A 13,493-nucleotide genomic window follows, 5' to 3' on the forward strand; every position below is an offset into this window, starting at 1 on the left:
CATTAAAATATGGGAAAAAAATCTGCATGCCAAAGCATTTGCAATACAGCTAGGGATCTATATATTTCATACTTGGAACAATTTTACCATATAGGATTAAATCCATAGATCACACGAGTTTTCTAGGAAGTATAAAACTTTTTACTCTAATTCTTTTGGCTTGAAGAGAACATATATTTAGATCACAGTAGGAAACAGGGGTTCTGTTAGATAACTCTTTCCTTCCCCCACTTAGGAAAAATTTTAAGGTTAGCATATTTTTCTAAAATCTTCATTTTTCAATTGTGCTTCTGCAATTTCTTTGTACTGGCTTGTATTTCTCAAGCTGGAGTTTTATTTTGTAAAGTTTAGTCATTTCTGCTCCTTGGAAAATATCCATTGCCAAATACAATTCAGTTGTCTGTGACATGCACATGAAATTTGAGCTAATTTTACTGTGCATTACTGTATTGCCTTGATTGTTGACAAATGGTAAAGAAAAGCATTGTATTTATAATTGGCTGTGTTAACATAACTTAATAAAGATAAGAAATGACTAATATTAATCAGTAGCCAAACTAGGGATAGAGAAATATTTTGTAAAAAAAGTTCTTTTTAATATCAGAAATTTAAAGTGTAGTCTTGTAAAGAGGAGAGCGTAAAGAAATCACAATCTTGAGAAAAATGAGGCCATAAATTCAGAGTGACTATTCAAGAATAGAGAGTATTTCCATCGCTTCTGTTACTAAGATCGTCATTGTCCTTTTGCTGATTTGGTAGACATATACAATGAAGTTGTTGAACCAGATGATTTCTGAGGTCCCTTCTAGCTCTAACATTCCATCACTCTGTGATTCCGAGTTACCACTGGGAGAAGGTGAACTTATCTTCAGACCTAAAGCTTTGGGCAGTCGTGTGGCTTCTGTGGACATGAGTAAACTGTGATCTGAAATAATGTAAAGTTATAAAGTACAATGCATAATAGTAAATGTTACAGAGTGCAGGGTTTCAGAGTGTTCCTAAGATTCTTAACGCAGGAGAAAAGAATCTTTGGTTCATAGGATTTTGCCCAACTTTTGCTTCGTGACAGGAGGGACAGCAGAACTAACAGATGGAATCTTCTTTGGTATGCCTCTGGGCCTTTTTCTCCTGGTGCTGCAACTGTCTGAGTCTGTTTTGGGTCACAGAAGGAAAGAGATTTCAGGCATGGAACCTTGGGCTTTTTGCCAGCTTTAGAAATTTAGTTGCCAGGTGTTCCTCGGTGAGGGATATTTTGAAGTTCTCATTTTCATGCATATTCAAGAGTGACTAGAAGACGAATATGCCAGGAAGTGTCATGTTGTATTTGTAATCTCCATGCTCCCTTAGAACCTCCTGCATACCAGGACTTGAGGGGCATGTGCTAGAGAGCACAGCTTCAGGCCCATTAGCTAGAAATACTTGTGTGCAGGATTTAGTGTCTGGCACGTGCATTTCCTAAGGACACTAGTTAGGGTGGAGAAGGGCAAGCTGTGATCATGGTGTTGCTTCAGCTGCTGCTCCTTCTCTTGTTCTGTTAAAGAGGAAGTTGTCAGCACCCAACAGTACCTTTTCAAGGTACATTAAAGAGGATTTCTTCATAAACTAAGGTGTAGAAGAGACACAGTGAATCATAAAGTTTGTGTTAGAACCCATGGGTTACAGCCGATTTAAAGGAAAACCTTTTCTTTCATTTTTTTTAAAAACTGAGATATTAATGCTTGTGTTGGTGCTTAGTTGCTTCAGTTGTGTCCTACTCTTTGCGACCCCAGGGACCACAGCCTGCCAGGCCCCTCTGTCCATGGGGATTCTCCTAACAAGAATACTGGAGTGGGTGGCCATGCCCTCCTCCAGGGGACCTTCCTGACCCGGGGATCGAACCCATGTCTCCTGCATTGCAAGCGGATTCTTTACTGCTGAGTCACTGGGGTTAACATATAACATTGTCAACTATATATAGTGTAAGTTTAAGGTATCCAATGTATAAATTTGATACACATATATTGTGGTATGATTACCACTGTAGTGTTTAGCTGATACCTCCATTACCTCACATAATTATCATTTCTTTTTTGTGGTGAGAATATTTAAGATTCTGTCTCTTAGCAACTTCCAAGTATATAAAATAATTCTGTTAACTATAATCACATTGTTTTGTATTAGATTCCTAGACCTTATTCATCCTCTAACTGCAAATTTGTACCATTTGACCAACATCTCCTCCATTCCCTTACCTACCAGCCCCTACTAACCACCATTCTACTCTGTTTCTTAAATTCCACATATACATGATATACAGTATTTGTCTTTTTCTGTCTGACTTATCTCTCTTAGCATAATGTCCTCAGTGTCCATCAGCGTTGTCACAAATGACAAAATATCTTTCTCATGACTGAATAATATTCCAGTGTGTGTGTGTGTGTGTGTGTGTGTGTGTGTGTGTGTGTGTGTGTGTGTGATACCACATTTTCTTTATCCCTTCATCCGTTGAGAGACACTTAGGTTGTTTCCGTATCTTGGCTACTGTGAATAATAGCCTATAAACATGGGAGTGCAGATATCTTTTTGATATCCTGTTTTCATTTTCTTTAAATATATGCCCAGATATGGGATTGTTGGATCAATCATGTGGTAGTTCTGCTTTTAATTTTTTGAGGAACTAACTTACTATTTTCCTTAGTGGCTGAACCAATTCACATTCCCACCAAAAGTGCACAAATCTTTCTTTTTCTCCACATCCCTGCCAGTACTTGTCTTTTGTCTTTTTGATGATATCCATACTAACAGGTGTGAAGTGATATTTCCTTGTGATTTTGATTTGTATTTCCCTGGTTAGTGATGTTGGTCGTCTTTTCATGTACCTGTTAACCATTCATATATCTTCTTTGGGAAAAAATATCTATTTCTTTCCTTTGCCCATTTTAAAATTGGATTTGTTTGATTTTTTGCTGTTGAATTGTATGAGTTCTCTATATATTTTGAATATTAGCCCTTTATCAGATATAAGATTTGGAAATATTTTCTCTCATTCTGCAGACTGCCTTTTCATTCTGGTAATTGTTTCTTTTATTGTACAAAACTTTTCATTTTGATATAGTCCCATTTATTTTTTCTTTTGTTGCTTGTGCTTTTGGTGTCATATTAAAAAAAAAATTGTTGCCAAGACCAATGTCAAGGAGCTTTTTCTTTATGTTTTCTTCTATAAATTTTATAGTTTCAGGTTTTACATTTAAGTCTTTATTTCAAGTTAATTTTTGTGAGTGGTGTAAGATAGATTTCATTTTTCTGTATATGGCTATCCAATTTCCTCAGTATAATTTTTTGAAAAGACTCCCACTGAATATTCTTGAGTCACTTCTCAAATATTAGTTGAGAGTGTATGGGGTGGGAGAGTACACCTAGGTTCTATAGTCTGTTCTTTTGAACTATGTGTCTTTTTATATGCCAGTACTATACTGTTTTGATTACTAAAGCTTTGCAGTATACTTTGAAGTCAACTTTGTTTTCTTTCTCAGGACCGCTTTGACTATTTGGAGCTTTTTGTAGTTCCATACAAATTTTAGAATTTTTGTTCTATTTTGAGAAAAAACTGTCATTGGAATTTGATAGGGATTGCATTGACTATAGATAGCTTTGGATAGTTTGGACATTGTAACAGTATTGATTATTCTGATCCATGAACACAGATGGGGGATGTCTTTCTAGTTGTTTGCATCTTCAGTTTCTTTCATTTAAATTTGTCTTTCACTTCTTTGGTTAAATATTTACAAGCATTTTATTGCTTTCATGCTATTATGAGTGGGATACAGACCAGGAGTTGACTGTGGCTCAGATCATGAACTCCTTATTACAAAATTCAGACTGAAATTGAAGAAAATAGGGAAAACCACTAGACCATTCAAATATGACCTAAATCAAATCCCTTACTTACAATTATACAGTGGAAGTGACAAATAGATTCAAGGGATTAGATCTGATAGGCAGAGTGCCTGAAGAACTATGGACAGAGGTTCATGACATTGTACAGGAGGCAGTGATCAAGACCATCCCCAAGAAAAAGAAATGCAAAAAGGCAAAATGGCAGTCTGAGGAGGCCTTACAAATAGCTGAGGAAAGAAGAGAAGCTAAAGGCAAATGGAAAAAGGAAAGATATTACCCATTTGAATGCAGAGTTCCAAAGAATAGCAAGGAGAGATAAGAAAGCCTTCCTCAGTGATCAATGCAAAGAAATAGAGGAAAATAATAGAATGGGAAAGACCAGAGATCTCTTCAAGAAAATTAGACATACCAAGGGAATATTTCATGCAAAGATGGGCATAATAAAGGACAGAAATGGTATGGACCTAACAGAAGCAGAAGATATTAAGAAGAGGTGGCAAGAATACACAGAAGAACTATACACAAAAGATCTTCATGACCCAGATAACCACGATGGTGTGATCACTTACCTAGAACCAGACATCCTGGAGTCGGAAGTCATGTGGGCTTTAGGAAGCATCACTACGAACAAAGCCAGTGGAGGTGATGGAATTCCAGTTGAGCTATTTCAAATCCTAAAAGATGCTGTGAAAGTGGTGCACTCAATATGCCAGCAAATTTGGAAAACTCAGCAGTGGCCACAGGACTGGAAAAGGTCAGTTTTCATTCCAATCCCAAAGAAAGGCAATGCCAAAGAATGTTCAAACTACCACACAATTGCACTTATCTCACACTAGCAAAGTAATGCTCAAAATTCTTCAAGCCAAGCTTCAACAGTACATGAACCATGAACTTTCAGATGTTCAAGCTGGTTTTAGAAAAGGCAGAGGAACCAGAGTTCAAATTGCCAACATCCGTTGGGTCATCGAAAAAGCAAGAGAGTTCCAGAAAAACATCTATTTCTGCTTTATTGACTACACCAAAGCCTTTGACTGTGTGGATCACAACAAACTGTGGAAAATTCTGAAAGTGATGGGAATACCAGACCACCTGACCTGCCTCCTGAGAAATTTGTATGCAAACCAAGAAGCAACAGTTGGAACTGGACATGGAACAACAGACTGGTTCCAAATTGGGAATGGAGTACCTCAAGGCTGCATATTGTCACTCTGCTTATTTAAATTCTGTGCAGAGTACATTATGCAAAATGTCGGGCTGGATGAAGCACAGGCTGGAATCAAGATTGCTGGGAGAAATATCAATAACCTCAGATATGCAGATGACACCACCCTTGTGGCAGAAAGCAAAGAAGAAGTAAAGAGCCTGTTGATGAAAGTGAAAGAGGAGAGTGAAAAAGTTGGCTTAAAACTCAACATTTAGTAAACTAAGATCATGGCATTCAGTCCCATCACTTCATGGCAAATAGATGAGGAAACAATGGAAACAGTGAGAGACTTTATTTTCTTGGGCTTCAAAATCATTGCAAATGGTGACTGCAGCCATGAAATTAAAAGCCGCTTGCTCCTTAGAAGAAAAGCTATGACTAACCTAGAGAGCATATTAAAAAGCGGAGACATTCCTTTGCCAACAAGGTCCGTTAAGTCAAGGCTATGGTTTTTCCAGTAGTCATGTGAGAGCTGGACTATAAAGAAAGCTGAGAGCTGAAGAATTGATGTTTTTGAACTGTGGTGTTGGAGAAGACTCTTGAGAGTCCCTTGGATTGTAAGGAGATCAAACCAGTCTATCCTAAAGGAAATCAGTCCTGAATATTCTTTGGGAGGATTGATGCTGAAGCTGAAACTCCAGTACTCTGGCTACCTGATGCGAAGAACTGACTCATTGGAAAAGACCCTGATGCTGGGAAAGATTGAAGGTGGAGGAGAAGGGGACAACAAAGGATGAGATGGTTGGATGGCATCACCAACATGTTGGATGGACATGAGTTTAAGTAAGCTTGGGGAGTTGGTGATGGACAGGGAAGCCTGGCATGCTGCTGTCCATGGGGTCGCAAAGAGTTGGAGACGACTGAATGACTGAACTGATTGTTTTATTTCTTTTTCAGATACTTGTTAGTTTATAAAAATACAACTGATTTCTGTGTGTTGTTTATGTATCATTTAGCCTTATAATATTTTTTGATTAGCTTTAACAGTTTTTTTGGTTGAAGTCTTTAGAATTTCCTATATAAGATCATATCTGCAAATAAAGACAGATTTACTTCTTATCCAATTTGGATGCCATTTATTTCTTTATCTTGCCTGATTGTTTTAGCTTGAACTTCCAGTACTATGCTGAATAAGAGTGGTGAGGGTAGGCATCCTGGTCTCATTCCTGACCTTAGAGGAAAAAACTTTAAGCCTTTCACTGTTGAGTATGATATTAGCTGTGAGCTTGTTATACGTGACCCTATGTTGAGATTTTTTCCCTCTGTACTAAATTTGTTGAAGTTTTTTTTATAATCATGAATGAATATTGTGTTTTGTCACATGCTTTTTTGGCATCTATTTTTTTAATCATATGTTTTTAACATATTTTTATAAAACATATTTTTTAACATTTTTATCATATGTTTTAACATATTTGACCATGTGTTTTTTATTTCATTCTGTTAATGTGCTCTATCATGTTTACTGATTTTCATATGTTGATCCATCCTTGCATCCTGTGGATAAATCCCACTTGATCATAATATATGATGCTTTTAATGTGCTGTTGGATTTGGTTTACTAATATTTTGTTGAGAATTTTTATAATATATTCACCAGGGATATTGGTCTGTAAGTTTTGTTTTTTGTAATGTTCTTATGTGGCTTCAGTAGTAGGGCATGCTGACCTTATAAAATGAGTTTGGAACTGTTCTCTCCTGTTCAATTTTTGGAAAGAGTTTGAGAAGCACTGGCATTAGTTTTTCTTTAAATGTTTGGTGGAATTCACCAGTGAAACCATCTGGTCCTGGGCTTTTCGTTGTTGGTAGGTTTTTTATTACTGGTGCAGTGACCTTACTCATTATTGGTCTGTTTATATTTTTTAGTTCTTCATGATTCAGTCTTGGTACACTGTATGTTTCTAGGAATTTGTCCATTTTCTTAATTTAACATGTCAGTGGGATACTTTGGCTATCTGGTAGTAAAAGGATACCTTATAGTCAACTGGAAATTCAGAGAACATCTAACAAATGACTTGAAAAAGTAATACCTGTTATCTTTGATGCTCCCAGCTCTCATATTAGCATGAATTTTACTTTGTTACCATTTTGCATGTGCACACCATATATTTCAGAGTAAAAATGATAGCTACTTTACAGAAAATTTAGAAGACAAAGCAAATAAAAATTATACATGATACCATCTCTTACCTAATCCCTGCTATCATTTTATTTCCCTTGAATTTTTCCCCCAAAACATTTTTAAAACATAGTTAATGATCATTATTTTATATTTTTATCATTAGTATTTTCTATTTTAGTAAACTGTCCTTTTTTTTTTTTAAAAAAAAAAAGCTGTTTAACATTGCAATGAGTATGCTGTTTTTGACAAACATTTTCTATTGTTGGTTATATAAGATTTCCCCTCAACTTTTTAATGTTAGAATAATGTTATACTCACAGCTTCATGCACATAGAATTCTTTATATCTTAGATGATTCTCTCAGAGTAGATTACCACACATTATCAGTAGCAGATAGTGCTAATTGACAAGATCACTAATGATGTGTGAAGGACCAATTATTCACATCTTTGAATATTATTTTTTAAATATTTTTACTCAATCTCAATAGCCTTATTACTTATTTCTTTTTTTTTTTCTTTTTTTTTTTCTTTTTTTTTTCTTTTTTTTTTTTATAAATTTATTTATTTTAGTTGGGGGCTAATTACTTTACAATATTGTAATAGTTTTTGCCATACATTGACATGAATCAGCCATGGGTTTACATGTGTTCCCCTTCCTGGACCCCCCACCCACCTCCCTCCCCACCCCATCCCTCTGGGTCATCCCATTGCCCCGGCCCTGAGCCCTTGTCTCATGCATCGAACATGGAATGGTGTTCTATTTCACATATGATAATATACATGTTTCAATGCTATTCTCCCAGAACGTCCCACCCTCACCTTCTCCCTCAGAGTCCATAAAATTGTTCTATGCATCTGTGTCTCTTATTCTGTCTCGCATATAGGGTTATCGTTACCATCTTTCAAATTCCATATATATGCATTAGTATACTGTATTGTTGTTTTTCTTTCTGGCTTACTTCACTCTGTATAATGGGCTCCAGTTTCATCCATCTCAGTAGAACCGATTCAAATGTATTTTTTTTAACGGCTGAGTAATATTCCATTGTGTATATGTACCACAGCTTCCTTATCCATTCGTCTGCTGATGGACATCTAGGTTGCTTCCATGTCCTGGCTATTGTAAACAGTGCTGCGATGAACATTGGGGTACATGCGTCTCTTTCAATTCTGGTTTCCTCGGTGTATATGCCCAGCAGTGGGATTGCTGGGTCATATGGCAGTTCTATTCCCAGTTTTTTAAGGAATCTCCACACTGTTCTCCATAGTGGCTGTACTAGTTTGCATTCCCACCAACAGTGTAAGAGGGTTCCCTTTTCTCCACACCCTCTCCAGCATTTATTGCTTGTAGACTTTTGGATAGCAGCCATTCTGACTGGTGTGAAATGATACCTCATTGTGGTTTTGATTTGCATTTCTCTAATAATGAGTGATGTTGAGCATCTTTTCATGTGTTTGTTAGCCATCTGTATGTCTTCTTTGGAGAAATGTCTGTTTAGTTCTTTGGCCCATTTTTTGATTGGGTCGTTTATTTTTCTGGAATTCAGCTGCAGGAGTTGCTTGTATATTTTTGAGATTAATTGTTTGTCTGTTGCTTCATTTGCTATTATTTTCTCCCAAATTAACATCAGAAATTGGATTTTTCTTCATGTGCATTTACCAGTTGCACTTGTTTTATGAATTGCTTAATTTTTATATACCAAAGTCTTTACTATTAAATTATTAGGGAAGTAAGTCTGATTTTTAAAAACTTTAATACATGTATTTTTATACTGAAACTTTAAAACCATGTATATGCCACCAGTACACAAAATAATGATTTCTCAGTGCTGCTACATAGAAATATCTGCTTTTGGTATTTTAAGTATATCTTTCTGACTTTTTTAAAACTGTGCATCCAGGTTTTTTTAGATAATCAAATACACCATCACACATTTACCTACCTTTTCTCATTCAGTATTCTATTACCCTTATATGAAAAATGTAATATGTTTTCTCCTAGTAATTCATGCCCTTTCCTGAAAAATTTAAAAATATGTAAAAACCACTGTATAAGAAGAAAAATTATCCATCATTCTACCATGCAGGTATAATGGCTATAAATATGATTCCTTTCCACTTTTAATGAATCTTTATTTTCCCTCAAACTTGTTATCATATTAAATATATTTATGATATATTCAATATATTATTTTATTGTAAAATATGTCAAGGTCGTTTTAGTTGCTCTATACCTAAAGTAGAACTTTTTTTCTCTCATAGATCTTGGTATCTTGATGGAGACACACTACTAATAATCATTTGTGTTAGCATTGTGTTCCCTCTTGCACTTCTTCCTAAAATAGGTAAGTCTTTATAGAAGAGAACATTATTTGTTTATAAGAAAAGAGAAAAAGAAAAAAAATAATGTTAAGGGGCTTTTAAATTTCACAGTTCCACAGTTTTATCAGAAGGTGATTGTGAATAATTTTGAACTTGGATTTATTTTAGGTTGTTCAGCCTTCAGCCCTGCCTAGTTAACCTATTACTTGGTTTGCAGTAGTGTTTTGTCTGCCCCACTAAAATAAAATCTTTACAGCGGAACATTAAAGAGCAGCCTTTCCTTACAGTGTGCCATTAGTGGTAAGCCAGTTCCAAGTCTGCCGTACAGAGCTACATAAATGATCTGTGACAGATAGTTGGAATGTTGTTATTCTCAGCCCTAAGCCCCAGATACCAACCACTGTAATAAAAAACATGCCCAAGATGTATAGCTTTAGCTGCATGTTAGGATCACTTTCCTTATAAATTGCTTTTTATTTTACTGTTATTTTACAGGCTTTCTTGGCTACACAAGCAGTTTATCATTTTTCTTTATGGTGTTCTTTGCTCTTGTGGTAAGTTTAAAATATACTCTATTACTTATCTCCTCACTAAAATTGAAATCATTGTGTTAATGTCTTTTTTTCTCTTTACTCTGTTTTTTATTGAAGAGGTATCCCATTTTATTTCAATGTGTTATTAAAAGCACTTTTATTCTGCAAAACTGTTTCCTTCATAGTATCTATTTTGAAGAAGCTTAGCAAGAATAGCATTTCAGGTTCAGTTTCTCTTGTGGTTAACTAAAGAGAAGAGCACACCAGTTCTGTTAAAACCTTGGAGTAAGTCTAAGTATTCATTTATTTCTGTACAAGATTGTGTATGTATGTATGTGTTTTGGGGGTTCTCAAGCATAAGAATCAGGCTGGTTCTAAGCTGTAAAATCAATTTGAATCCTAATCATCTTAATTTTAAAACTTAGTTCCATTAATGAAACCAGAGCTTCAGGGGTTTACCCACTGAAGAGATCTAGTAAGAATTGGAGTGCCTGAATTCTCTCCCATCTGATTTATTAAGCATTGGAAAAGCTGCCATGAAGATGACTGAACAGAAATACTATTTTTCACATGTGGAATATTTTTTAAAATTAGCTCATTTTAATTATAGGGAAAATATCTCTCAGATGGTAAACTTATCTATAAAATAATTTAATATAAAGATAAAAGAGAATTTAAATTTCTGATTTCCTTTTAATTCTTCTAAAACAGATTTTAACATTCCAAAGACTGTATCTTTGTGTGAAATTCTGGGGGGAAAGATCCTTTTTCTTTTTGCTTAGCAACTTATTCCACAGTCAGTATCTGTCCAAACTTAAGTAGGATTAAACATTTTAAACTTTCCAAAATACATGCCTAAATGGCTTGATTAAACTCTTAAAATCACAAGCTTATTTAAATTCTCCTGTGTTATTGAGAAATGAATGAAAGAAACATGCCATCCAAAAGAGCAAGACAACACATCATTAGTTAAACCATACAATAGAACCAGATTTCCAAGCTGTTAAAACAATCTAGGATGCATATAACTTAGCCTAAACTATTTTCTGGGATGCAAGGATAAAATAACTTTAGATTATTTAAATGAAGTGAAAGTGACCCTGGTTTCAGTGTACGGGAATATTTATTTAATGAATGCTCTTAAAGCTAAAAATACTTGACAGTGTTTCCATTTAACCATTTGTTGAACTTACCAACATTAGAATCATTGCCCTCCCTCCACAGATTGTCTGACTTGTATCTTATAAGTGAATTGAACATACACTTATGATCTTATAAATATATAAGATCTTTTTCTTTCTGTCTTATTGAGATATAATTGACATACTGTGCTGTGTAAGTCTAAGGTGTGCAGCATGATGACTTAACTTACATATATTTGAAATGATTACTACAGTGTTTACTTAACATCCATAAACACACTTCTTAGGTACCACATTAAGAGGGGAGCAAAAAATATTTCCATCATAATTTGATTGTTGAAAAGCATCTACGTAGTTAAGAGTGACCTGTATTTGCAAATGAACATACGGATATTAAAGAGAATCAGTATACATAACATTGAATATTTTCTTCACAGATAATTGACCACACAAGTGTTGCGTAGGTAGGAGTAATTTGGTTTTTATAGCCTACAGTTGGAAGCAGGTAAAATGTATTGATATGACACATCTATTGTAGTTTTCATAGTATTCATTTCTGTCATGGCAGATACTCTTTAATTCAATGCAGATTTCTCCTGTAGCTGTCATATGGAAATAATACCCTTATTCTGCATTTATTATCCTACTTTACAAACCATCTGCTCAGATTTTTACCTTTGAGCACAATTTAAATTTGGTCTACTATGAGGCAGTGAAGACACACTATATCCTTCCTTCTTAATTCTCTTTTAATTGGCATGTAGGCATACCTCAGAGATATTGCAGGTTCAGTTCTGGACCATTGCAATAAAGCGAGTCACACACATCATTTCTGAGTATGTACAGAAGTTATCTTTACACTGTACTGTAGTCTATTAAATGTACAGTAGCATTATGTCTAAGAAAACAATGTACATACATTAATTTAAAAATACTTTATTGGTTACTCAGCCTTAGTCAGCCAGTTAAGTCACTCAGTTGTGTCTGACTCTCTGCGACCCCATGGACTGCAGCATGCCAGGCTTCCCTGTCCATCACCAACTCCTGGAGCTTACTCAAACTCATGTCCATTGAGTTGGTGATGCCATCCAATCATCTCATCTTCTGTCATCCCCTTCTCCTCCTGCCTTCAATCTTTCCCAGCATCAGTGTCTTTTCCAATGAGTCCATTCTTCACATCAGGTGGCCAAAGTATTGGAGTTTCAGCTTCAGCATCAGCCCTTCCAATGAATATTGGAAAATCAGGACTGATTTCCTTTAGGATGGACTGGTTGGATCTCTTTGCAGTCCAAGGGACTCTCAAGAGTCTTCTCCAACACCACAGTTCAAAAGCATTGATTCTTCAGCACTCAGCTTTCTTTTATAGTCCAACTCTCACATCCATACATGACTACTGGAAAAACCATAGCTTTGACTTGACAGACCTTTGTTAGCAAAGTAATGTCTCTGCTTTTTAATATGCTGTCTAGCTTGGTCATAGCTTTTCTTCTAAGGAGCAAGCGGCTTTTAATTTCATGGCTGCAGTCACCATCTGCAGTGATTTTGGAGCCCCCAAAAATAAAGTCTCTCGCTGTTTCCATTGTTTCCCCATCTATTTGCCATGAAGTGATGGGACCAGATGCCATGATCTTAGTTTTCTGAATGTTGAGTTTTAAGACAACTTTTTCACTCTCCTCTTTCACTTTCATGAAGAGGCTCTTTAGTTTTTCTTTGCTTTTTGCTATAAGGGTGGTGTCATCTGCATATCTGAGGTTATTGATATTTCTCCCGGCAATCTTGATTCCAGCTTGTGCTTCATCCAGCCTGACATTTCTCATGTTATACTCTTCATATAAGTTAAATAAGCAGGGTGACAATTTATAGCTTTGATGTACTCCTTTCCCGATTTGGAACCAGTCTGTTGTTCCATGTCCAGTTCTAACTGTTGCTTCTTGGCCTGCATACAGATTTCTCAGGTGGTCTGGTATTCCCATCTCTTGAAGAATTTTCCACAGTTTGTTGTGATCCACACAGTCAAAGACTTGGCGTAGTCAATAAAGCAGAAGTAGATGTTTTAAGTACTCAGCCTTAAAAAGGAATGAAATAATGCATTCGCCCCAACATGGATGAATCTAGAGGTTATCACACTAAGTGAAGTAAGTCAGAAAAAGACAAAGATCATATGCTATCACTTTCATGTGAAATCTAAAAAAATGATACACATGAACTTATTTACAAAACAGAAACAGACTCACAGATACAGAAAGCAAATTTAGGATTACCAAAAGGGAGAGAAGGTGGGGATAAATTATG

General features: G+C 35.6%; 1 protein-coding gene across 2 annotated transcripts in view; it reads left to right on the plus strand.

The window, feature by feature from the left end:
* Positions 1-13,493, plus strand: part of SLC38A6 (solute carrier family 38 member 6) — an 80,097-nt gene that overhangs the window by 41,593 nt on the left and 25,011 nt on the right. For both annotated transcript variants that reach the window (XR_014059379.1, XM_081509789.1), the window contains exons 7-8: positions 9,467-9,549; positions 10,022-10,080. Coding sequence is in view for 1 of the 2 variants with exons in the window: in XM_081509789.1 (XP_081365915.1) it covers positions 9,467-9,549; positions 10,022-10,080 (142 nt within the window). In the remaining variant the exon portion in view is untranslated. The remainder of the gene's footprint in view (positions 1-9,466; positions 9,550-10,021; positions 10,081-13,493) is intronic.

The sequence above is a fragment of the Giraffa tippelskirchi genome, chromosome 7, assembly GCF_054371585.1.
Source record: "Giraffa tippelskirchi isolate mGirTip1 chromosome 7, T2T-mGirTip1v1.2.pri, whole genome shotgun sequence".
Lineage (NCBI taxonomy): Eukaryota > Metazoa > Chordata > Mammalia > Artiodactyla > Giraffidae > Giraffa > Giraffa tippelskirchi.